We start from the raw sequence: 25,312 nt of genomic DNA, 5'->3' as shown, positions 1-25,312 counted from the left end.
ATATTTTAGATGTGACGCCTTTACTTAGTGATTGAGCGACTCCTCTCAATGTCACTGATACTCTCTGTTAGCTGCGCTTACCGCTGTATCATATTTACCGTAACTATGCTAATATGGTTAAATTTGTCGATGTAACTTTTAAATGTCGAGAATATCTTTTAAGTTTTTAGTTATGTCTTGTATTTTTGAAGAAGTTATGTGAAACAGAAAATGTGAAGACTGAAACGACTTCGAAGTGAGCACTGAATACCTCGAAAAACATTTTTATTGCCCATTTGGTTTGTGTTTTACGGTAAAACATGGCTGCCTCCTTGCCACTCGTGAGATGAGCTAACTAGAATGTTCTAGCGCATTTTATGTTTCTGTGTTTAAAAGGGAGCAGGCTAATATTGGACTCAGAGGAACTCAGAAGAAACAGCGTGTCTATTTATTTTACACAGGTTAATAGAACTCTTCAAAGGTAAGTTGGGAACAAACTAACGAGAGATTCTGTTTTATTGCTAGCTAAATGAGAATGTGCTGTCAGTTGAGTTAAACTGTGTTTGTGTTGTACAGTGTGTGTGTAGTTTAGCATGTTCTTTCTGTAAAGTGACACGATATTATACTGTCTGTGTTCCGAATTCATATTCTCAGCATTCAGTATTACTTCATGGTATTTCTAAAATCCACTCGCCCTTATTCTTGTACTTCTTTTTCTCTACAGCAGGTAACATCATGTCAGAAGACAGGCAGGACAGGAGATACCCCCAGAACCTTCAGGGGGTCCTGCAGCTGGCAGTGGATGCTGGATCCGCCGCAGAGGGTTCTTCCCCTGTTGAGCCCATGTCAGAGGAAGTGAGTGGATTTTAACGTTATCAAGTTTGGGGTTCCATAAGTACATATCTTTATCTGCAGTATTACTTTTATTGTATTACTTTTATTACTTTAGTTTGTACAAAATCAGCATCTGTATCATGTGTAAAGTCTCACTTCATGTACAGTATTTCACCTTTTCATTCCTAAAGTGCAATATTTCAGTTGGAAACCACAAAACATATTTTAAAAAAACATTTCTGGCATTACTTGAAATATGGATTTTTTGAAAATAGCTACACCCTTGCATACAAGCACTTCTTAAGTATTGTAAATGACCTGAAGAAGTTGTACCAGCAAAAGATAATGTCTTTATTAATTGTGTCTAGAAATATCTCTTGTTTGAGCCACTTGAGCCACATCAGAGCTCTTCTGGTGAAATTTAATCCCGCTCAAAAACCTTCTGGACTTAGGTCACCTACGAGTTGGTTCCATATTAGCTTTGGGTTGGACACTGCTTGTGGTCAGATAGTCTTTATTACTCAGTAAAGTTCCCAACTGAGTGAAATGATCCGGAAGTATCAGTGGCAACCATTTTTTTCCTCACATGACAGATTCACAGCTTGTATTAGTCATAACAGCTTCATAACACAATCATACCAACGTATGTGGAAACTTTATAGCTATTGTAGGTTTATAACCAGATCAGAATTTAAAAATTACCCTAACATAAAAGTCTGTCTCTGCACAAAAGGGATATGACACATTTTTATTTAGATGATGTTTTTATTGTAACATGGCTACGACTAAAGAAGGAAATATGTACAGTAGCAGATTTGTTTTTGTTCTTGTGACTGGTAGCCTATAGCCATTTTTTACAGTTGGGTTCTCTTAAAACTGAGATTGTCCTTTCCTGACTCTGTATGAATTTTCCACATCTGTCCTTGACCTCATGATGGTTTCTGTTAATGAAAAGAGACCGGACATAATTTTATTCACTATTCATCCACAGCTACTGATGCCCACATTGTTTTTTTAGTTGTTGTTCTTTTTTTTCACACCTTACATCAAAATTTTTGGATGACAAACAGCCTCACTCCCTTTTGTGTTTGTTCCAGAGGAAAACGTGGCTGAGAGACGCTCTTGCAGAGGTCTGCAAAGGACAGATGGACGAAGTGGAGCAGATGAAACAGTGCTTGGCTGTTCTACACAAAGAGGAAGGGAGTGGAAGGGAGCGAGAAGGAGAGGAAGAGAGGGAGGAAGATGATGAAGATGAGCGGGAATCAGCCTTTGAGATGTTGTCAGAGTTGTGTGAGAACCTAGACAACGCTAGAGGTTTGTACGGAGCGGTGTTGAGTTGATACTCTCAGATAGAGGTTATAGTATGTGCTGATTATCCTGACTGTCTCTCCATTCTGTGCTTTACAGACCTGATGATTCTTGGTGGACTGGACTTGTGCGTCTCTCGGTATCTGTGTCATGTCCAAAGCGGGCTGAGGTGGCGTGCTGCCGAGCTCATTGCCTCCTGCGCCCAGAACATGCCGCAGGTGCAGGTCCACTTGCTGAACATTGGGGTGCTGCCAAAGCTGCTGCAGCTGACAGACTCAGATCCACATCCCACCGTCAGAGTAAAAGCCCTTTACGCTGTTTCATGTGAGTGAAGCTTCAAAGATGTGTTTTAAAATATGGAAACTGCATCATAACGCTGCGTGTGTTTGTGCCGTGCACAGACCACAAAACATTGTGACCACTCAGAGATGAGGCAAATATCAAGGTTTGGAATATTAGAGTTTAAGTGAAGAGTTGGTTCTTATAGTCGACTTGTTGGATGTCTGAGGAGGGACAGTTTGCTTGAAGATGTGCTGGAACAACTCACATGCTCAAACTTTCAGCTTACGTGACTTCTACTGATTACATCTTTAGAAGCCTCAGGGATTCAGAGATGCTTTGGCAGCATGTGGAGAACCAAAGCGTTGATCACAATGTTTTGGCTCATTTGTGTACAGTGCACCAGAATTATATTTTGTTGTGATTGCAGGTCTGGTCCGAGAGCAGGAAGCAGGCCTGCAGGCGTTCCTGTCCCATGACGGTTTCTCGGTGCTGATGCGTGGCATGCAGGTGGAGAACGAGAAGCTCAGGACCAAGTCGGCTTTCCTGCTGTTCAATCTGTTAATGTCACACCCCGAACAGAAAGGTATGAATGAGAAAGGACAGTGCCTTTTTAAAAAAAAATTGTCTCTGTAATGTTGTTTTCTTAGCCATTTTGTAGCCCCACAGTCGTCTAGTTTCTTTGGAGTTTAGCAACTCTTCAAAGGAAAGCAACAGTGAGAGAAGGTTGAATATGACATCGTCTTTAACTGAATTAGTCGTCTGCTTTCAGGAGTATCAAATATGAAAAAAAAAAGATTAAAGAAAATAAAATTGATTGCAAGTTTGAACTTATAGTTGTAGTCAGTCAGGGATCTTTATTAATTTTGCCAGTTAAGGACATAACGTCATTTATATGACTAATTTCTAAAGGCAGTTCCTCAAATCTGAACTGAGCTGCATTAAAGGACCTGTGGGTTTACTGCTCCCTCTACCTGCAACACTTTGCAGTTACAGCCAGTCAAAAATTGAACGTCCCTTCAGTTGATTAAAATGTTTGCTACAGAAATGTGCTCTCTCTCGTGTATTTTTTTAAGTTGCCATTTTTCGACTATTTTAATCAATTTACACATTTCTTGGATAGTGCCATTTGGATTTTTTTTATGATAAAGTCTTCTGCACAGTTGTATTTAAACATTTACTCAGCATTTCATTCCCCCTCATGTTTGTCTGTAACATCTCTTTTTCTACTGTTTTCTTGTGTCTTTTTGTTTATTCTGAGCAATATGTAGCATGAGAATTTTCTTCTGAAGTAATGAAGTTTGGAACCATCCCTTTCTGTACAAACTTTCATTTATTAATTAATCACAATCCTGTGTATTTCTTCCTACAGACACAGTTGTCTCAATGGGTATGGTGCAGCAGCTGGTATCAGCACTCCGCACTCCACATTCACCTTTCCATGAACACGTGCTCGGCGCCCTTTGCTGGTAAGAGACGTTTCCTACCATTACGTTCATTTATGGTTCTTATCAGTAGCCACGTCTTAACCTTGTTTCTGTATCTATAAAGTCTGGTGGAAGACTTTCCTCAAGGGCTCAAAGACTGCAGGAATCCTACGCTGGGTTTGGAGGAGTTACTCCGACAGCGAGCCAAAGAGCTTCAGGGAAAAGAAGAAAGTCAGGTAATTCATGTCTCTGAGTAAGCTGATAATGTAATTCAGTCCAGTACACCACCACTATGAGCTGTTAGTAAACACAAACTAGAATGATCACCTTTTTTGTCAACATCAACTGAAAATGTTTAAGCTTTGAAAGTAGAATTCTGGGGGAGGAAAAATGTTGTTATTGTATTACATTTAATTTCAGAGGTTTACCTAATAAAGTGGTTTGTGTTTGTGTGTGTGTGTGTGTGTGTGTGTATAGAGTTTATATATGGAAATGTTTCTTTTCTCACTGCGTGCAAAATCGAATTGTCAAAATATTATTGTAGACAAAAGTAAATTGTAAGAAATGTCAATCAACTTTTAACTACTTTCATTTCCAAGTGCCAACTAGTAGCAGCTACTTCTTTTTAAACAAATTAGCAACAAATATATTAGTTGAAAATTTCTGTAGTCTAGGTTTAGGTTTTGTTCATTTCTGCTTTTTAAATTCACTTGTTTCCAACAGGAGGAACTTGACTTCTGCGAGCGTTTGAGGCTCTTGTGTTTCCAAGGGCAGCAGCAGTCAGATGACAATGGGATGGATCGCTGAAATGTTTTTGTTTGTTTGTTTGTTTTTTACCTCACCTGTTTTGGCTTCAGTGTGAAAAGATATAGCAGAACATTCACGCGGTGGATGATCGTGGATGTTGAGCAACGTTTTGTCTGTTACGACAGTTGCTGTCCATATTTTGCATGTAGTCCAGGATCTGGATTTTACTGTGTAAATATCTATATATCTGTATAAAATACTTAAAGTCAGCTCTCATTTCACTCCAGTGTCTCTTCCTGATATCTTAAACGTAATACCAGACATCTCCATTGACGGAATTATGTATAGGATTTTCTATTTTAATTGTTAGTATACATCTAAATGTTAATTCAAGTACTTGTATATCTCATTTTTAATTGTTGTAAAGTTTAAAGTCTCTCAAAACTTGACTCACAATTATGAACATCATATTTATTTACTGGTAACAAGACACAGAATTATTTATATACATATAATGACCAGTTCCCATCATGCCACCACACGCACAATCTACACACAGACACGGATTAGTCACAAAATGTTTTATCATTAAATCACAGAATATAAATATTCCAAACTGTTACCTTTTTCCTTCTTTTTCACGGCTGTATTTGTATTGTTTTAAAATAGAATGAACTTGTGTGTGATTACTGAAACATAGAAAAGGAGACTTAAAATAAGGGATCTTGTTTGGTGGGGGGCCCTTTTGTCTTTCCCGTTGTGAAGCTTTGATGAACTCGTCCCGTAGCTGACCAGGAGAACCGTCTTCGTTCTGTGTGTCTTCGTCTTGTCCTTTATTTCGTGGGTTCATTTAAACATGCAAGACTTGGAGGAAGTCTTCACAGGAACAGGTTTTACAAAAGGAATGAGGGTTACCACAGGGATACTGTTTAGGACCGCTTCCATTTTGAAAAGTTGTCCTTGTCCTCCACGGCTTTCACGTCACCCACAGCGATTAGAAGCTGTGCCAAATAGTACGTCACCATGACAACAGCGTTACCGTTCTGCATGTTCTCAATCACCTTGAACACTTGAAGAGCCAGAAACAGATCAGAGACCATGAAGATCAGACTTCCCAGCAGCGTCGCTACGTGGCGGGTTCTAATCGCTAACGCACCCATGAGAGAAATCAGGCCGATGTAGATCCCGACGCCTGGAACTAGCAGATCAGAGTTTGGCACCTTCTGCAGGTACGGATATAGAAAGATGTAGAAACATACTCCCAATATGACCAGGATCAGATACAGAAGACGGATCCAGGATGAGGAAGAAGAGGAGGAGTCTGATACATAGCGGCTGGACAGGAAGGAGAGCGAGTACAGCAGATGAGCCACAGCAAAGGCACCCATTCCTGAAACAGATGTGGAGGAAAAAATAAGAAAAAATACTGTTCATAACATTTACTATGACAGTAAATGCTGTGGAAATACTGTAAATATAGTCCCATGATGCTCTTTTCACAGGGGATAGTGGGATAATGGGCAAAAATGGCTTCACTTGCATCGGGAAAATTCTCTAATTTGTCTTACCATGCAGAAACAGCTCAGGCCATATCAAGCAGCAGTCACCAACAGCGGAGAAGATCAGGCCTCCCACCACACCCAGGACACTATGACCTCCATTCCAGCTCAGCACCACCGCAGCCAACAGGAGCGTTGGTGCCGATTTGACACCCGCAGACATGATGGACGGAGTGGAGTCAGGGGTCCACAGGTAGAAGTAGACAACTGTGGACAGAAAGAAAGGCAAGAGGGAGAAAAAAAGAGCGCAGGACTGAAAGAGAGGGATAAAGAGAAAGACAGGGATTTCGCATTAGAGTAGGCTGGAATGAACATTTTAGATTCTTATAGCTTTTCCTTGTGGATAAAAAAAACACTGAACTTTCAATATGAGCAAATCGTACCATATTTCTCCTCTGCCGCCTGTCATAGGCGTCCGTCTCAAGGATGTCCATCTTCTCCCAGTCAGCTCTGTTAAATGTTTCCTAGCAAATGTCTCAGCTTTGTCCTCTTTTAATCTGCTGATGTAGTTTTTGCTGCCTTTACTGCCTCGGACACCAGCGCATACAGTCCTCAGATGTCCTCCTCTATCCCTCGTCCACAAATCTCTGCCGCGTCTTTCAGTCTGTTGCTGTTTCACGGCAGCGAACTTTAGACTGATCCTCGCTGCCTGATTACACTTTGATAATCAATGTTCACCCTGCTTGGAGTCCTCATGGGCAAACTGCTGACCTTTGACCTTCTCCACTTTGGTGACATCAACACATAAGGGGCAAAGTTGAACAAAGTGTAAGAGCTGCAAAAAGTAAACTTTCCTCTATAATGAAAATAGTTTTTTCTGGCTTTACATCCCAGTTTGTTGCTATGGCAACATCTATGGGTTGTTTTTTCTTTTTTCATCAAACAAATGTGGGAAAATATCCATATTATTACCAGAAACTGATTTAATTCTTAAGTCAATATGCAGATTTCACTATTTTATCTCTGTTAGCTATGACAAGAAATGACAATAGTTATGGTAAAATTACTATGTTGAAGGCACAGTCAAATGTTTAATGCTTCTGCTGCTGTACTTGATTATTTGCCAATAAATGTGTAATATGTGATATAGATGACAAAATTTTTGGAGTTGTGATCAAAAGACAATGAATAAAATTGCACTCTGTGTTCACTAAATGGCAAAATCCAACCCTACTTGATATTATTACACAAAACACACACCAATTATACAATAGCAACCACAAAACTGTAATAAGAAAGTGTTGTGAAAATTAGAGAGGTTGTTGGAGGAAGACACAGAGAGACATGCTGCAGACTCAGATGGCTCACGTTGTGATAAGGTTTACTGATCAGGAGATGTGACACCAACAGCGCAGCAGATCATGCAGGCAGTGCCAGCATCAGTTCTGAAGATCCTTAGCTGACTAACAATCCTGACTGCACTGAACATGCAGGGAACTTTCAGGTCTTACCTGGCCTGATGCTGAAATGTGCCCTCTCAAACAGAGGAGAGACACCTCGAGGGAGACCTAGGCTGCCCCTTAGGATGATCTGTGACTTGTAGCTTGGCACTTTCACAGCCTAAGAACAACCTTAACACTGCCATGGAACTGATAATAGATTATGTGATGTTTCCACCTCAAAGGTTTAGGTGCTACAGGAGAGGTGCCTCTTTGTCCAGAGAATGGGCTCCCCTCATGATATGAACCATATGTGTTGTCTTAGGCTTACGTAAACAGCCCCCCTATATGAGCCAGTAGTGAAGGTTATTTTGGAGGGTGATTCTTTTTGACTTTGAATCCTCTCACAGGCAAACCATGGTGTCTGAGATACTGGACTTGTTTCAGTGAACCTTTATATACAAACAAGACGGTGTCAGTGGAGACTGTTGGCTGTGTCAGCATTAATGTATTCCCCAGTGTTCAACCCTATCCCATGTTAAGTGGCTGATTACCGGGTCAGAGGCTGCAGGTGGCTCGGTGGTCAGCCTGTGGTTAGCACCGTCGCCTCGCAGCTAGACGATCGCCGGTTCGCGTCCCGGTTAGCACGTCCGGGATGTTCCGGCTTCCTCACACAGTCCAAAAACATGTTGGTGATTCTAAATTGTCCATAGGTGTGAATGTGAGTATATCTGGTTGTCTGTTTCTATAGTAATAGACTGAACAGGCCTTAAGCGGTGTTTACTATCTAATGGATAGATGGATGATTACTGGGTCATGAACTGGAACGACCTGGAGAAAAAAAAAATCTTCATACCTGTTCGATTGCCATCTCGACCGAACAGACACCAGCGAGGGATTGTACAGGTGCATACACTGAAAATCGTGTCTCTATGCTTTCCAGGTGTAGGACCCCGAGTTCATCAGCAGTAACTGTAATCTGCGGTACCTGTTGTCTGTGGGGACAAGGCCTACAGCTGCATGCCTTATTCCATTTTGTTGGTGTTTGTTATTTCCGATGATCAGAGAAGTCGGAGCAGCAGAGGAGGGACAATCTCATCACAGGCTCAGCAAACAGCAGTATGGTCCTTCCTGCTTATGGTGTTTAAGTTTCTCATGAGGAAATCTCTTTGTAAGATACCCGAAAATCACCTTAACGTATCGAGTCGTGCCATGCTGGCTGAACAGGAAGTAAAAAGTGCTGCGCTGCCAAACCGCACGGCGCCGGAGCTGCCTGCGGCGTAGGGAGGCACCTGTCCGGTAACAGGTAAGGAATGTTAGTCATATGTCTCTGATGCTACTTCTGATGCAATGGATTTGGTCCATGATACAGCTCAGGGAATCCAGCAACTCCATATTTGACTTTGGTGACTTTATCAGGACTGCTTAGGTCCTGGGGAGCTGGGCTGATGAGGTTTCTTACATCAGTATTGCTGATGGTGCTATCAGTACTTGGCCTGACTGCATTGGGAGTCCCCCTCCTGAGTCAGATCTGAAGGATAGAAATCAATGATTAGTCTTTGACGATTCATTCTTTTGATTGTCCTGTGTGTGTTCTTTACTTTTAAGAGTTAAGTTCATAAAGATGATTTAATTGGATGTTAGTGTCCTAATGACTGTGAAATCACTGAGGGATGATTATTGATTTTGAGTGCAACTGATTTGTTTAATGATGTGATGGGACGTGTAAGGGAGTGTTGAGGAATGTTGTTCATTATTATTGTTGATCAGTTCATATTATGGTTTGTTGCTGTATTCTTGATTTAATTGATAATTGATTCTGAATTACTAAATAATAGATATTCTTTTTATGATTTTGTGAGTAATGATTATGATGTTATGATTTCAAGTTTTGTTGATTGTTAAATGCCTCAAAGGGTCAGGGACGAACGTTTGGTGGAGGTGATGTGCTTGACACCTCTCCTTCCTAGTTATGTTTAACATATGGATCGTTGTTTGGTCTAACATCTGTCTCCACAGCTATAGGGGGTGATAGGACATTTTTCCTACTGGGTTTTTGTTCCTTTCTGCATAACCCTTTGCGGCTGACGGTCTGTTGAATTGTTATTTAATGATTTATTTGATTTTGAAATGATTTCATACTTAGATTTTTAAGGAATTTGTGACAAAATTGTGGAATCTGTAATTATTGGTGTACTTGATGTTGCTGAAGTCAATTCTCTGGATTCCTTGATAGAGTTCTCCTTGAGTTAAGGTAATTTTCCCTTTTAAATTATTGCTCGTGTCGATCTTATAATCAAAGAGGAGGGATTTTTGAAAGGAAAATTACCCTTTTCCCTTATAAGATATGTCCTTTTAGCTGTTAGCGGACGTCATCCTTAATTATCTCCAGGCCTGAGCCCTGTCCCCATGCCAAGGCCTTATCCTGCCTTGTTGTGGCCTTTCGACAGGAGCTACTGTAGCATGAGGAAGATGTGATAGAACTCTCGAATCTAAGTCAAGGTTAGACTTATAACGGTAAGAGAGGATCCTCAGAATTGATGCTGGCACTGCTTGCACTAACTGCTGCGCTGTGGGTGTTACTTCTCCTGATCAATAAACCTTATTACAGCATGAGCCATCTGAGTCTCCAGCGTGTTTCTCTGTTTCAGGCCTCCACTTCCTCCAACAGCCTCCCTAATTTCCACAACAGAAACATATGTTATAGTGCATATAGCACAAATAAGGGGAATGTTTTGTATGTTGATCGATGTTTATCGTTTGTAAAGCAACTTACATTCTGGTAAATTTCTGTCTCATCTGCGAGGCAAACTTTTTTTATTTTAATGTTTTTTTTTGCGTTTCATGGATGTGAAGCAGAAATTTATGCTGAAGTGGGTGGAGGATGAACCCTAATAACTCCACAGACCGCCAATGATTAACTCTAGCCTCTCTGAGGTAAACTTTGTACTCTGCTTTCCCACAATTCCTGGCGTTGTGGGCTGGTTATTGAACTTCATAGTAGGAGATTCAGCTCAGCAGGGCAGCAGGACTATCAGGTAGTATCAGCAATAAATGCAGGAAGTGTAACAGTGGTCAACAAGCAATCAAAGGGATATCAGGTAGGGCTTAAGGTCATATACAGATATGCATGTAGGTGTGCGAGTGCGTTTTAGTGTTGCGGGTGAATGTTCTTGGCTTTTATTAGCTTGTTTGCTTCCTCTGCACAGACATGGCAACCAGCTCTTCCTCCCAAAGGATTGGAGTAGTCGGATTTGGACACCTAGGTCTGAACTCCCCCTTCCAAATCCAAGCACACACTCTTTGAATTACTGTGTGATTTGCTGATATATGCATATGTATGTGTGCGATTTAGGGCAGTACCTTGTGGAGAAGATCCTCAAAGATGGACCTGCTCTTGGTTTAACGCTGGCTTTTGTCTGGAACAGAAATCCTGACAAGCTCAAGGGTTCAGTTCCTGCTGAGCTCATACTGGATGATCTGTCGTCCTTTGCAGACAGGTGCAGACTCACACACATATATACCAATATAAACCCTCACTTTATTATCTCAGGACACGCCTTTAATGTTCCTTAACACTCTTTAATTAACAACAAATGTGTGTTTTACAGGCGGTGTGATGTGATCATAGAGGTGTGCCATCCTCAGATAGTGAAAGAATTTGGGCTCCATTTTCTGTCTCGGTCTCATTTCATGGTGAGATTCTTTTCTGTTTTTCTGGAGTTTGGGTGGTTTATTAGCAGGGGAAAAGTACTGTTACTACTAATCTTTATTATTAATTATAGACATGTCTTCACCTGGAAAGAGTTATCTCACTGTGCTTTAATAGATTTGAACGTGTAACAGGGGCATGCTGTTTAATCTGAATGATTTCAGGAAAAATATGGTGCATAAACACAATCAGAGGAGCATATACATACAGACAAATGATTTCTTTGGATAGATATAGGTGTTGCTAATTTTGCTTCTGAAGAGTTGGAAAAGACAAACATGAGTATAAAGACAAGATGATTAGATACTGGTATGGGGTATATTTGGAGAACAACAGATTTAGGTCATTACTGGTTCCAAACACTAACGGCTTGTGCTGTATTTGTGTATTTGTATTTCTATTTTGTGTATGCCCTGAAGCGTGAATGGGTCTGTAAAGCAAGGCGCATTTATTTGCAAAGCACGTTTTATACACAATTCAAAGATTCAAGACTCAAGAGTTTTTATTTGTCAGATGTGCAGTAAAATGCAAAGTGACTTTTCTCAAGGCTGTTTAGTAACAATAGCTGATTATTAAAAAATTGTTGTTTTTTTTTTAAAAAAGACAAAGTCTAAAAGAAATAAAAGTACAGACAACTGTAGAACAGAATATGTAAGAGTGTCGCATTAATTAATAGAAGTGCAAAAACAAACAACTTAGCTTAGTTTCAAAAATGGCAGCAGCTCTGTGTGTGGATATGTGCATATCTCTAGCTGATTCCAGCAGTGGGCAGCATAACAGCGACTAATAATTTTTTACCATATTTTGTTTGAACTCTGAGCTCCAGTAGCTGACCAGTTTCTGCAAATCTGAGAGGCATCTACTCAGTAAACCGTTCTGATATTACCATTGAGAGAGTTAGAGTGAATAAAAAGAGCCTTAAATTCAACTCTAACTTGAAGCCAGTGCAATAATGTAAGAATTGGAGCGACATGTTCCCTCTCCTTAGTATTCAAGCAGCAGCATTTTGAATGTTTTGCAGACGTCTAATGGTCTTATTGGGGAGGCCAGTTACAGTAATCCATGGTACAATAGATAAATGCACACATTAGCTTCTCTGAGAGACTGCTGCAGGAACCGTGACACTCCCAGTTTACGGACTCATTCTAGCAAATGCTCTTTTGCACTTTTAATAGAGTATTTGTTTTATATTTTATTGCTATTTTATTATTTATATCACATTTTAACATTTTTTCTCAGACTGTGACCTTAATAGCTGCTGCAAACGAAATTTTGTATCTGTTGTACAATGACAATAAAGCTTCTTTTTCTTTTAGTTTCAAATGTTTTTTAAGATGCTAGAATGATGACTTAGCTGAAATTTAAATTCTCCTTCACTAAAGGTAATTAATATAATAATCATATTGTGCCTTTACTCCTCCTCCTCTTAGGTGGGCTCCCCTTCTGCCCTCTCTGATCCGGATCTGAATCAGAATCTGCGTCAGGCTGCTCAGCAGTATGGAAGGACGCTCTACATCCCCAGTGGTGCTTTATGGGGAGGCCAAGACATCCAGAGAATGAATGACAGTGGGAAACTGAAGGTAGTGCGGAGTTATAATGAGACATGCAGTGGCTCTTCACAATGTTTAGACTGTGAGAATCTTTGACTTGGAAATACTTGAAACACTGCTTTTGTTTCATGAGCATATTTGAGCTGAATGTGGCTCAGTGGTGCTAAATTTGGCCGTGAACGTCTCTGGTAAACTTCTCTGTCCTCTGATTCAACCCTGTCTTCTCTTGGCTGCTTTTCAGGCTTTGTTCATAAGAATGTCCAAGCATCCATCCTGCTTCCGGCTCACAGGAGACGTCCTCAGCGATTGGACGGAGGGAGAGGGCCGGCGAGTTTTATTCAGAGGCTCGGTGGCAGAATTGTGCCCACTTGCGCCAAACAATGTGAACACCATGGCAGCAGCAGCACTGGCAGCGGGAACGCTCGGCTTTGCTGGTGTTCAGGGAGAGATTGTGTCTGATACAGCGTGAGTCTCTCTAAAAAAAAACCTCCCTGAACTAATTCAGCCTTTTATGTCCGCTTGGATCATCCAGTTTCACATTCCTTCACGTCGCAGGTTAAGTGACTATCATGTGGTAGAAGTGGAGGTCGCTGGGCCTGATGGGTTCTCAGTGCACACAGTCAGGAGGAATCCAGCCAAAATTGGGGCTGTAACCGGCAGCGCGACATACAACTCCTTCTGGAATAGTTTACTCTGTGAGTCTTGCAATAATTTCTAACACTTTCTGATGAAAAGCACCAAAGTACTCAATTAAAACACATGCATTTAAAATCATACTTAACCTTAACCTGCAGAAAAATGTCCCCTGTGGCTCATATTTTTGATTTATGTATGAAAAGGAACACTTTTTCTGATATAGAAAACAGCTTTTAATACTTTACTATCATGTTTTAGTGTAAAATCCTAATTTAAAAAGATAAAATAGTAAATAATAGTAACCTAGAAAGTAGCATGCAAGTGAAATACACCTATAAGTAGCTCAAATCTGTGCATTTGTATATTACTCAAGTTACATTTTTGTGTGTGTAAGTAAGTGACACATCATTGATAATGTGATTTTAACCTTTATATTCTCAGTTTGCAAAGGTCACGGGGGCAGAGTTTGCTTGTGCTGAAGCAGGTGAGGACGGATGGAGGATTTACCTACAACACAGGAGGATCGGCTGCAAAATTCCAGATAAATTAGATGGTTTACCGCAGATACGCTGCGTGGACGGCGGATCACTGCATCGCCATGTGACTGAGCATTTAAAACCCACAGACTCTTGGATGCGTGTTTCAATAAACTGCATGTGCACAACGAAAGAAGAGACATTATTATTTGTAAAACACTAACAGGTGTATGTATTTATATATAGATATATATATTTCAACTTTATTATAAGTTCATCTGGTGCAAGATTGTAACAAATGATACAGCTCTTACAGGGAGTGATAGTGAGTAAACGCCTGGTAAAACTTTTTTCCTTTTTCCACATAGTTAAGATTTCCTCCTTCTGTAGCCCTTTTTTTCTCTAAAGGTCTTCCCCCTGAAAACATGGTTGCCATCTTCACACAAAGTCCTGTTTTTTCACACCTCTTTTCCTTTCACAAATAAATAAAGGCGATCTGAGGATTAACCATCTCCACACACACACACACACACAAACACACACATAGTACGAGTATGAGGTTGTTTACCAGCAATCATCACTGTGACACAATAAGGCGCAGGAACAAAACGAAAAACACACACCTGCTGACACTATTCTCCAGATGACAGCATTGTTTTCTGATGCTACTTGTTGTTGTGCATGTGTGTGCTCTGCATCATATCTCCATTCTGAGAAGTTTGGTAGTAAACAAGGCATTTGAAGGACAGAAAGACAAGAAAAAAAATGCTACAACAAGGTGGACAGTTTGAAGCACTGAATCATCATCATAAGTGAAACACGAGTACGAAGAACAGATGCTGACAGTGTCTAATGTCTTTACATGGGCCTTTTTTTTTTTCTTTTTACAGGAAAACTTTAAATGCATTAAGATGACAAGCTGGTAGAAAGGAGGGTTTTGTTGTTTTCCCTGCTCTGGCCCACCTTTGAATCAAGTATAAAATCTATCTCCAGAAACCCATAATAATCCTGTTAGCTTTTCCACTGCTTCAGGCCTATGTTATCCAGTGTTAGTACGCTACAAAATCCAGCAATCCTGATTTATTATTTTTTTTCTCCACGTTGAGCCTTTTTAGCTGCTGTATTTACTCCCCGAAGAAAACCACTGGCTGCACTGCTGGTGTAACTGAAATGATACTGAAACTGACGGACATTTGTAAAAAAATTCTGAGGTACGCACAGGTTCGGGAAGACACTGACAGTGATGCAATTTTTTTTGTCATAACATACCGATTTCAAATTCATCACGTGTGTTCACACAACTGCACTCGTTTGTAAAGTTTGCAAGTACGTGGATGACTTCAACGACTGCCACAGATAGAGTTTCGCTAGTGAGGTGTAGCATATACTGTATGCGTGCGTGTGTCCGTCTTAGTTTTTTTCGCTTGCGTCGCTGTTCCCAATGGCCCCGTTGGCCCCGTTGGCTCCATTGGCCCCTTTGGCCCCATTGGCAGCGGGCAACTTGTTTTTGAACGGCAGGGAGTAGGGCTGGCGGATGTTCACTCGGTCCTTCTCCGCCTCCAGGTCCTCGTCGTAGCGCTCGTCTTCGTCGTTGTCTTCGGCCTCGCTGTGGTGCGGGGAGGAGTGGCGTGACAGAGCTGGGGATGGCGGCACCGAGGCTGGGCGGGGGTAACGGAAACCTGTAGTCTGAGGACGAGAATGAAAGATCAGCATCTCGAGACGATGAAGCTGAAAGGACTTCACTTCCATATATAAAATAAAGTTAACTTACTGATGTGGGGTCATGAGGTTCATACAGGTAGGTGTCAGGGAAGGCTTTAGCCAGGGCCATGTGACGGGCAGATATGTAATACTAATGCAGAACAGATGGAGAACAATCTTAATTAACTGTGAAGTTGTCGCATAAACAACAAAGTCCATGTATGGGATTTGTAAGCTCACTCTGCCGAGGTATCTCCAGTCCAGGAGGTCACTCAGGCGCTCAGTCCGGTTCCTCTGGATGATCCGCTGGCGTCGGCTCTGCTTGCAGAACTGGAACAGGAACGAAGTGAGCTGGTTGCACGACTCGTCAACCCCCCGGAACCGCCGATCCAGGATGTAAATACCTGCAAAGGGAATGGGGCATGACGGGTTCATCTTTTTGAGGAAAAACAACAGTTGTTTAGAATAAAGGAGAATGTGGATGATATTATGTAAAGGCACTCACCATATGCTGTGGGGTCCGCTATGTGCTCCTCCATGAAACAGCCAAAGCCCGACAGGTTGGTTGAGATCGATGGAATTCCCATGACGGTGCACTCAGCTGTTAATGATAAAAACAGTAAAGCCGGATTAAGGTTTTTAATCTACATATCGTACATACACAACATCGGTACTCATGATTCGTACCTGGCGTGTATCCCCAAGGTTCATAGTAAGAGGGGAAGACGCCGAGGTGGCATCCTCTTACGAACTCCTCATAATCCATTGGAAGTAGAGGAGAGGTGGACGAAAGGAACTCTGGATGGAAGATAATCTGATGGATGGAGAACTCATTCAGTAACACAGGCAGATACACAGTAAGAGCCTTTACCATAGCAAGCTGTTGGGTCAGTTCATATTAAATCAAGTAAATATGAAAAAAAAAAAAAAACTACTTTCCAACTGACCCACTCAGAAAAGGGTCAAAGTGTTTTTAATTTGCACTACTCCTTGGATCATTTTGGAGCTGTCATAGTGTCATCAGTTCAGGAGACAGGCACGTAAAATTTACAGGGATAAACATCACCTTTGACCTCTGTTAAAAACTGCAGCCAAATCAAGTTTATATCCACTCCAGGTGTTACAATCTAAAGCCAAAGTCGGATTTTTGTATAAGCAACTTTGAGCATCACTATAACAGAATATATATCATACTTTCAACATCAAAACTGCAGCCGTTTAATGTCTGGAACATACAGCAGAGTCATAAAAGCAACCACTGGTACCCTGGATGTGTTTTCTGCTCATTCATTCAAGGAAACTTCAAAAAGGGCATTTTAGGCAAACTTTCAAGGATCATATTGCCATGTGGAATATGTGGTTGGTCAAACAAGTTACAGCAAATGAAAGGTGTCATTTTTACCTATGTTTTGATATCAGGATCATCTTCAACTCATGATTTCTTCTGTGTTAAAACAATTTTCTAACATAGGCATATTTTGACATGTGCAAAATGTAAAATTTGAGATTGCATTTACTCGAGGAATTAAAACCATGATCATTCCTGCACGGTCATTTTCCTGCCCTGCAGAAAAGACAAGAGCTGGATACCAAGATTACACATCGTCACTGCTGTTCATAACGTGGTGATGGAAACAGACCGACAGAACAAGTACTGAACACTATTAGAGTAGAATCTAAAAAGACTCTCAAACAAGCACTGAATACAACAAACTTGTTTTTTCCACTGTGATTTATCCAAATGTAAAAAAAACAACAACAAGTGAACATCGATGTTGTTTCTTCTGTTCACAGCCATAAGCTACATCTGCAAGTATTATAACATGACTATATTAGAAAATTGTTTTGGCACAGAAGGAATCATGGCTAGAAGACGAGCCTGGTATCAACATGTTGGTGAAAATGAGACCTTTCATATGCTGTGACCTGCTTTGATAAAAAATGTATTTGGTTGCAATTATCAACAGAGCTCGAATGTTTTTTTTAAGCACTGAAAATTTCATGTCGTGCTTTACGTATGAAGTCAAGTCCCCTACGTCCTTCGAGGGCCTGTAACTCAGAAAATATTAACGGTGTGAAGGTAAAATTTTACACAGCTTCATTAAATATACTAAAGTTATTGTACAACAGAAATCAGGTGATACTTTTAGGTTTAGGTGGGAGGCACTGATTAATTATTAACAGAGTGACTCAGTTGTACTTCTTAACGACAAGATGATGCACTTTCCAAATCCTACAGAGGACTGAGACGTGTAACAGACACATGAATCACGGAGACTCCTGCAATTTCTGCCCAAATAAACATTTTACACAGTATTAGCATGTATGGGACGAACGTTATAACTAGAAAGAACAACTACTGTTACACAACCGGTGTTCAAAAAACCCAAGATGAATAAAATCCCCTTCAAAAAAGGCAAGAAGACATTCTCAGGGGTGTGAGGGTGGTAACCTTTCACAGGTCGTTCTATTTTCTACCTTGACTCGGTCAGCAGAACTGTTGAAAAGGCCGATGCGGCGGACGCAGTTGAGGATGGGGTCACTGCTGTCCTCCAGCATGTTGTGGGTGCAGATCGGAGGCTGGCACTGTCTCTGAGTCGCAAAGATGGCACGCTTCATGATGGTGAAGTCCTCTTTGTCCAACATCTTTGACACATCTGGCAGCTGCCCACTAAACAAAAGAGTCAATGGTGAATAGAAACAAGCACAGTTGGAAGCTTAATCTGCTGGAACTTGATATGCAAGACATGTGACTGTGTCTCTCTCAAACACAAAAATATTAGGTCTTTAATAGCATGTTTCAACAATGGAAATACAGTGTTTACAGTGTGCATGGAATCTGAATGTAATTATATCCAGGTGGAATGGAAAACGTCCAGATTTTGTTTATTAACAGTAAGTTTTTATTGGGCAGGGTCTCCTACTGGAGGTACAAGACACGTCATTTCACATCTTATAGATTTCATGAGGTAAACTGAAAGTGGGCAACTTACACTAGAAGAGACTCATAAAGTTTCTTTCCAAAGCGTTCCTTCACAGTTTGAGCTGTATCCCTGTCAGGCGCAACAAACAAGAGAATACATCTAGAATCACTTTTCCATTTTGAAGCATCTGATGGTGAGTTTGATGCTTCATTTACAACTACAACGGCAGCATCTAAAAACAGCCTCACCAGAGCTGCTTCCTGACTGCTTGGCCCTTCAGCGTCTCCACGTTGAAGTTGTTTGTCCGAGCCGGCATGATGAAGAACGCAATGACCGTCACGTCGCTATGGTTGACCTGTGACAGACACAGAAACATGGAGTTTTAACACCCAGCATTCCCCATTTCCTCCTTCAATCTGCTGACACAGCCTCACACACTTACTCTCAGCAGATAGTTGAGTCTGGCTAAGGCCTCCAAGAAGAGGTCGGCTCCTTTGTTGGAGAATTCGTACCTTCCGGCTATGAAAAGGAACAAGCACTTGTCCAGGTTGAAGTCAAGATGCCTGGTGGTCAAGACAAGCTGAGATAAAACTTAGAATGCACACATTCAGTTAAGATATGGTTCACTCTAATAGCATTATACAGATCATATTTTTGGATTCTTGTTTTTCCAGCTGAATTAATACAGTTTTGACGGTGCTGAAATGTTGTGCTGTGTGTTCTGACCCGTAGAAATGTCCCCTGACAAACTCCTGAATCCGGTTTTTGCTCTGAGCGTGGAGGTTTTGAAACTCGTGCACAGCTGAGAACTTCTTCACGTTGAGACCGTTAGGAGTGACAACATCTGTGTGAATCAAAAACAGAAGCACAGACGAAACAGAGAAATCAGCTAAATGCTAGTTTTTTTTAAAAATAAAATAAAAATAATGCTGCACTGAAAGCAGCAGCAGGAAGGACACTGAGTGATGACGATTGATTCCCGTGACTATCAGGGATACTTTCTGAGTGCAATGTCATACATCAATTCACCTCCACACACCTGGTTTCCTCTTGAGCAGGTGTTCTGCTTCAATGGCTGTAATTTGGGACACTGTGGTGAAGACGTGGGCACAGTGTGCAGCCGCTCGCTCCAAACAGTAGCGATGGTAGATCTGTCGGTCGCCAGCTTCCTTATCCACATTGAACTGAAGCAGACACAAACATTGAAATTCAAATCATAGAATCTGTCTGATTATGTGCATTTTTCGACACAAATTTAACAACTGTTGCATTTGTAATAAAATCTAAATGTGGACAGACTCACAAACACGCATACCTCTGCAAGGTTGTTATAGAAGTCCACGTTTCCAGCACACAGGTAGCGTCCCAGCAGTGTAGCATGAGTGGTGAAGATGGTTGCAACAGGCAGCTGTCTGTGTCGACACAACACCAGGCCCAGGCCGGCCAGCCACTCATGGAAATGAGCGACAACGTGTGGAGGCTCCTCACTCTGAGCGACGTACTGCAGTGTTGAAGAACACAGGACCAGTGTTAATGTAAGGGCCCAAACCATACATGCTTTCCAGAGTTTTGTATTGCAAAGCTTCAAATACGTTCAATGTTTTTTATTTCTAAGACCCCTTCACACTTTTCACAGACATGCAGATAATCATTTTTCTTTCTTGCACACAAATTCCCAATTCTCAACAGTTTTACGTCCGCTCTTGTCAGCTATGTGACTCTCAGCTCGAGCTGCTGACCTCTCCGAGAAGCCAAGCTGTCAGGAAGCCAAACAACACGGCATCGTTGGCCTCGCGGTCGAACCACGGCACGCCGATGTCACACAGCTCCCACAGCTCGCTCTTCCAGCGGTCCAGAGACCAGGCGGTGAAGGCGACGTCTATCAGGACAACATATGGGCTGCCCTCAATCAGCCAGCGGCCAAAGTAGACCTGCGGGAACATGGAGAAGAAGCTATTTTTATTCATTTAAACAGTGAGAAATATTAGAGGAGCTGCAGCTGCAACATAACTTCTACTTTTAATTTTTATTTAGATTTACTTTGTTTCCTGCTTCCTCCTTGTTTACTGTTTTCATATCTTCACAAATTAGTTAGTGCCTCTGTCTAATAATAATAATTGATAATAATTTGATTTGTATAGCATCTTTTGAAAAGAAAGCTAAGCTAAAATAAGATAAGCGTTACAATAAAGCAACTCGTGATGTTTTTTGTGTTCTTATTCAAAATATACAGTTCATTCAAGACAACAGTTGATACATCAAAGTGTCCTCCAGGAAAAAGAAGTTTTGGCATCACGACATTAAGTGTAAATATCGGGTTCAGGACTCTACAGTGTTATTTATAGTGTGACTTTACCTGAGTAATGTACATAGTAGGAATTAAAACCCGACAAAAATAATATGAAACACTACTTCACCTGACTCAAATACTGATTATAATACACATAGGAGTAGGAGTTTCACTTGTGAACACGTATTCATATTTAAAACTAAAGTGGAAATAACTCACTGGACTTAAATGTCTTTTACAAAAAATAGAAGCACAGCTCCTCTAACTTTGTTCTGGCCTGTCTGGCGTGATTCAAGGTAAACCAGAAATGTCTGCACCATTCCTCTAAAATAGCTCCACTACTACTGCTATCCTTGACCCACAGTTCGTCCTAGAGTGACACAGCACAAAGCGTCACAAGCATCAGTCATCTATTTCTGGAGTGAGTCTGCATGGAAGAGCCAGAGACTGACGGACACCGATACGACCTCTAACCTTTGCGGGGAAATGTCACTGGGTTTAAGAGTCGTGGTCATGGCCAGAAAAGAGGATCTCTAATGGAGCATATTCACCGCACATGTTCACAACTTTATAATCACTCCGACTATGAGCAGTAAGTGCGACTGTCCTTGAGGTGAATGTATATATTTAACTCCGAGGCAGCTGCGTGTGTGTTTACTGTGTTATGTGTGGTAGTACCTTACAGCCACTGGCGTTCATCTTGTCAATGGTTCGCTTCAGCACGGGGTTGGTGGGCTCGATCAGCTCCACCTGAGTGCGCACGTTGCTCTCCACATAGGGACCCACCAGGAAATAGTTCTCCCCCCATTCCTCTGCGGTCAGACGGGCTTTGGTCTGGATGACGGTGTAGATGCCTCCAACTTCACACATGCATCAAACATGCCACACAGAGTCGAGACAGAGATATAATGTGATCCAGGCTGATTTATATGACAGGTCTATATTCTTAGTATAGTCTACATTTAAACATTTCCATGCTTACTTGTCCAATCTTCTCATTTAAAAGTGCACATACACACTTGTGCATCAGACACTTGCCTTTGTTAGCCACCTCCCAGGCGATTTCAAAAAGAACAGCATCCTCCAAATCGAACTCCTCGTCCCACTCCTCCAGCCCCGACAGGGACGTAACGGACAGGCTGCGAGCCAGCGGCATTCTGGGTAAAAATAGAAGCCACGCCGCTCAGATGGGAACACCTTACCACTATATGTACACAAAACACAACTGTCACGTGCCGAACCGACTTGCCAAAAACTATCTTAATACAACTGACGAGTGGAAACAAAGCCGCTTTGTTTTAGATTTAGAAATCCAGAATACTCCAAAGTTAGACAGAAACTGAAGGATTTTAATTATTTTTCCAAATTTATCAACCGAAGGTAGCAGCAAGTAAGCCTCAAGTGTGAGTGACAGTTTGGAAGAAATGGAACATCCTCTTGATCAACATTAATTCAACATCAATGAGCAACACACCTTATTTCATAAGTCTTATTGCATCACACAGCTGTGATGTTAACACAACCTCTGTCAATTACTCGACAATGCTTTACTTCCTGGAAATACAGGAAATATTTCACACATTTTGATTTCTTTGGTAACTTAGTTAAAAGTTCATCTGTTGTCGAGGGAACAACTGCTCAAATAAACACACTGAAGTGTTGAGTAATAAGGCTAAAAGTGTGCAGCATATGTGAGTACAGTATTTGCACTGTGTGCTATCTTAGATAACCTCTTCCTGGCTGCCCTCCAGTGCAGCTACATAACACACACACACACACATGCACAATAATGCATATACCTGCTGCTACAATTGTTTTATTTACAACTACACTGCTGTAAGGGCCACTGAGACATTTATGAAGCACAGGAGTGCATTCCTCCTGCCTGAGTGTGTGTGTGAAAATACAACTTGTGTTCAGTTCCTGCTAGTAGGAATGGTGAAACCTCCTCCTGAACAAACGGGGGGAGTGGCGTGAGAAAGGATGCAGAGTTGTAGGAAGGCATAAACAAGGGCATGGATCAGGTATTAACTTGTTTTACTGTGACACATGTTGCTCCTGTAAAATGTTGTAATCATGAAAATCTACCAGAATGAAGCAGGGCGCCCACAGGATTCAAACAACCCAACGATCCTGTCCACAACTACACTAGAAATGAAACTTTAGAAATGTTTGGGGTGCACATGAGCGACACACAAGGCAGTTTGAGTTGAGGCCCAGATAAACCTGAACACCATCCTGACCCTTTTTTTTTTGCATGCAATACCTCAGATTCTGTAGTTCTAAACAGATTTTCATAGTTAGGTACCATGACAAGTCTCCTTTTGGATAGAAGAGAGTTAAAATGTGAATCTGACATGTGAAATTCAACATTTCTTTGGGGCCCCCTGAATTCCCTCTGGATGTCTGTGTGCATCCATCTGCTTCGCTTTATGGATAAATCTAATGAAATTCCCACATTAACCAGTTTAAACCCTAATCACCATCATGACATTGCTCACGTCCCGTTGATGCATAATGTAGTTATTGTCCTGCAGGCCGACAGCTCTAAGAAAAGACGCTCATGTCTACAGACTGCAGGCAGCTCTGTAAACCCAGCAGCTCCCGGAGAACATGCTGCTGCTTTCTGCATCGTCTCTGCTTCTCTTTAGTTTCGAGGCGAACGTGACATCAAGCAGCCACTGCAACACAGCTGCGGAAACGCGCCGAGGACACCGCGTCCGGACGCGCAACGGCTCGATGCGCAAAGTATTCAACTAGTATCATTGTTGGAGGATAAAACAGAGACGTCTACTCACACTCCGGTGTTGTCCCAACTTCACGGAGATGAAGCACACATTGGCAGCTGTCGCAGTCAATCCATAAAAAGGAAAACAGCGGAGAGCAGGCACAAGGGGGCGGCGGCTTCGGTTAAATGTCAGCGATTCACGTTTGTTCCGTGCGCTCCGTGCCGAACAGGGGACGGGGCGGCCCTGGCCCGGGATGCAGGAAGAAGGCTGTTCGAAGTGAGGTTTCTGCTGTTATATTATTCATGAGCTTCACTCCTATTGGCCCCAGTCTCCTCTTTGCGCCTGCCCCTGTGCACAACGTGACGGGAACTGGGCGTTTTCCTCAGCGGAGAGACTCAATTGGCTGCGGAGAGGTTAAAGGAGCTGCGGTGGTTGGTGAGTTATCATTTCATCCATACAAAACAGGGCAGCCATGGGAAACCGGGCAAGTTTTCCTTTTTTTTTTTTTTTACTGTGAGGAGGGAGAAGAGCAGGAGTTATTTATAAGGTCTTCTAAGGATCAGGGAGCAGCGTTGAAAATACAACGTGACCAGTGACATTAAGACTTAACCCTCCACATATCGCTGACATCTGTCCTATATTAACCCATAGAGCTATTTTCCACTGGTGGCTATTTGTTGGTATCCAAACCACTGATTTGTACCTCTGAGGTATCACCACCCTCAGTCCTGTGACCTCTGACCTTAGAGCAAGGCACTATGCTCCTCTCAGTGACCTCTAAGTCTGCAGGAGGTGACAGAAATCACCAACAATGTTCATGGTTAAGTGAAACCATCACACTCTGTGAGCATACAGATTCATAGAAAGGGTATCTTTGTTTTCACAAGGCCTTGTTATCTCGGTTGCTGGGATATTTCATCTCTTTAATTCAATCCTAATCGTAGGATAGGCTCAAAAGTTAATTTTAATCCACTCTGAGCTGTGTGAAGGAGGGGCATTCTGGTCTATAAAATATATGTAAACAGTGAACATTTTCAGTCAGGTTATCAAATGTTCATTAATGTCTTATCTAAAGAAAAAACAAACAAAAAACACATATTTAGTATCATGTATGGCAAGAAAAGCATTCATGAATCTTTATTTATTTATTACTTTTTTGGCATAAGTGTAGAGTTCAGCAGAGGCTGTTTCCCCCTAAATGTCTAGACCAACATGCATGTGTCCCACCTAATAAATACAAGAAAAAAATCAAAGGACTTCTTCTTTTAAAAAATATGCCTTGGGGAGAAACCCTATAACTTCTACTCTGAGGCCTTTTTTCTTCATTTTATCAAACTTAGATATGTGTTGCATGTTTGAAATGTGGAAGTTTTTACTCTGAGCAGAAATCTTGCTGAAAAACATATGACCTATTAAAGTCCAAGGGTTTATAAATGAATTAAAATGAATACATTTATCATCGATGTTAATAGGTGTCACATGCACATGTAAAGAGGTTACGTCTCCAAACAGAAGGCACAATAGAAGGCAAGTTGTCTTCATAAACTGATGCAGAATGTGGGTAAAAATTCAGCAAAATGCAGGAAATTAAATGGTTGGTGCTCTAAACATCCTGAGTCCAGACCCCCAGATACAAAAAAAAAAAGCAAACTTACACTTTTGCATTTCAGGATTTGAGAACCTAGAACCATCAAATTTGTAATATTTTTGCTTGAAAAATAATCTAAACTATGAACTAGTATTCCCACAGCTGACAATAATTTATCTGTGAGCAAACTAACT

The 25,312-nt window shown here is 41.4% G+C and overlaps 4 protein-coding genes across 4 annotated transcripts; 2 read left to right on the top strand and 2 right to left on the bottom strand.

Moving 5' to 3' along the window:
• Positions 1-344: 344 nt before the first annotated feature.
• hspbp1 (HSPA (heat shock 70kDa) binding protein, cytoplasmic cochaperone 1) lies at positions 345-4,855 on the top strand. The gene is made up of 8 exons (XM_008305172.1): positions 345-460; positions 704-834; positions 1,911-2,127; positions 2,221-2,445; positions 2,831-2,986; positions 3,773-3,869; positions 3,952-4,063; positions 4,551-4,855. The coding sequence occupies exons 2-8, from the start codon at positions 715-717 to the stop codon at positions 4,632-4,634; spliced, it is 1,011 nt and encodes a 336-aa protein (XP_008303394.1). The 5' UTR covers positions 345-460; positions 704-714; the 3' UTR covers positions 4,635-4,855.
• A 169-nt stretch (positions 4,856-5,024) lies between these two features.
• tmem86b (transmembrane protein 86B) lies at positions 5,025-8,127 on the bottom strand. Its single transcript, XM_008305160.1, has 3 exons — positions 6,517-8,127; positions 6,143-6,386; positions 5,025-5,964 (listed from the first exon to the last, which is right to left on the bottom strand). Exons 1-3 carry the CDS (start codon positions 6,565-6,567, stop codon positions 5,504-5,506), a joined length of 756 nt encoding a protein of 251 aa, XP_008303382.1. The 5' UTR covers positions 6,568-8,127; the 3' UTR covers positions 5,025-5,503.
• A 2,596-nt stretch (positions 8,128-10,723) lies between these two features.
• On the top strand, positions 10,724-14,588 carry aspdh (aspartate dehydrogenase domain containing). The gene is made up of 7 exons (XM_008305140.1): positions 10,724-10,778; positions 10,868-11,012; positions 11,124-11,208; positions 12,655-12,804; positions 13,016-13,239; positions 13,330-13,469; positions 13,852-14,588. The coding sequence occupies exons 1-7, from the start codon at positions 10,724-10,726 to the stop codon at positions 13,887-13,889; spliced, it is 837 nt and encodes a 278-aa protein (XP_008303362.1). The 3' UTR covers positions 13,890-14,588.
• On the bottom strand, positions 14,122-23,692 carry gys1 (glycogen synthase 1 (muscle)). The gene is made up of 16 exons (XM_008305149.1): positions 23,600-23,692; positions 21,840-21,958; positions 21,480-21,661; positions 20,251-20,442; positions 19,827-20,012; positions 19,551-19,695; positions 19,238-19,355; positions 18,954-19,074; positions 18,760-18,866; positions 18,581-18,640; positions 18,066-18,258; positions 16,275-16,401; positions 16,093-16,188; positions 15,828-15,991; positions 15,658-15,738; positions 14,122-15,572 (listed from the first exon to the last, which is right to left on the bottom strand). Exons 2-16 carry the CDS (start codon positions 21,955-21,957, stop codon positions 15,297-15,299), a joined length of 2,166 nt encoding a protein of 721 aa, XP_008303371.1. The 5' UTR covers position 21,958; positions 23,600-23,692; the 3' UTR covers positions 14,122-15,296.
• Between the last annotated feature and the right edge of the window lie 1,620 nt (positions 23,693-25,312).

This window comes from Stegastes partitus, unplaced genomic scaffold, assembly GCF_000690725.1.
Source record: "Stegastes partitus isolate 25-593 unplaced genomic scaffold, Stegastes_partitus-1.0.2 Scaffold43, whole genome shotgun sequence".
NCBI classification, from domain to species: Eukaryota; Metazoa; Chordata; class Actinopteri; family Pomacentridae; genus Stegastes; species Stegastes partitus.
This window is presented reverse-complemented; position numbering and strand designations above follow the sequence as displayed.

What these genes read in the sequence shown, in the direction of transcription:
- hspbp1 (XM_008305172.1), top strand. Translation starts at nt 715, where the DNA reads ATGTCAGAAGACAGGCAGGACAGGAGATACCCCCAGAACCTTCAGGGG. An exon ending in GAACCTAGACAACGCTAGAG is followed by an intron (nt 2,128 to 2,220) that starts GTTTGTACGGAG and finishes TGTGCTTTACAG; the next exon opens with ACCTGATGATTCTTGGTGGA. An exon ending in GTCACACCCCGAACAGAAAG is followed by an intron (nt 2,987 to 3,772) that starts GTATGAATGAGA and finishes TTCTTCCTACAG; the next exon opens with ACACAGTTGTCTCAATGGGT.
- aspdh (XM_008305140.1), top strand. Translation starts at nt 10,724, where the DNA reads ATGGCAACCAGCTCTTCCTCCCAAAGGATTGGAGTAGTCGGATTTGGA. An exon ending in CTGTCGTCCTTTGCAGACAG is followed by an intron (nt 11,013 to 11,123) that starts GTGCAGACTCAC and finishes TGTGTTTTACAG; the next exon opens with GCGGTGTGATGTGATCATAG. An exon ending in TGTCTCGGTCTCATTTCATG is followed by an intron (nt 11,209 to 12,654) that starts GTGAGATTCTTT and finishes TCCTCCTCTTAG; the next exon opens with GTGGGCTCCCCTTCTGCCCT.
- gys1 (XM_008305149.1), bottom strand. Translation starts at nt 21,957, where the DNA reads ATGCCGCTGGCTCGCAGCCTGTCCGTTACGTCCCTGTCGGGGCTGGAG. An exon ending in CAGCTTGGCTTCTCGGAGAG is followed by an intron (nt 20,013 to 20,250) that starts GTCAGCAGCTCG and finishes TCAACACTGCAG; the next exon opens with TACGTCGCTCAGAGTGAGGA. An exon ending in ACTGGAGATACCTCGGCAGA is followed by an intron (nt 15,739 to 15,827) that starts GTGAGCTTACAA and finishes GTTCTGCATTAG; the next exon opens with TATTACATATCTGCCCGTCA.
- tmem86b (XM_008305160.1), bottom strand. Translation starts at nt 6,567, where the DNA reads ATGGACATCCTTGAGACGGACGCCTATGACAGGCGGCAGAGGAGAAAT. An exon ending in GGCGGCAGAGGAGAAATATG is followed by an intron (nt 6,387 to 6,516) that starts GTACGATTTGCT and finishes CCTCTCTTTCAG; the next exon opens with TCCTGCGCTCTTTTTTTCTC. An exon ending in GCCTGAGCTGTTTCTGCATG is followed by an intron (nt 5,965 to 6,142) that starts GTAAGACAAATT and finishes CATCTGTTTCAG; the next exon opens with GAATGGGTGCCTTTGCTGTG.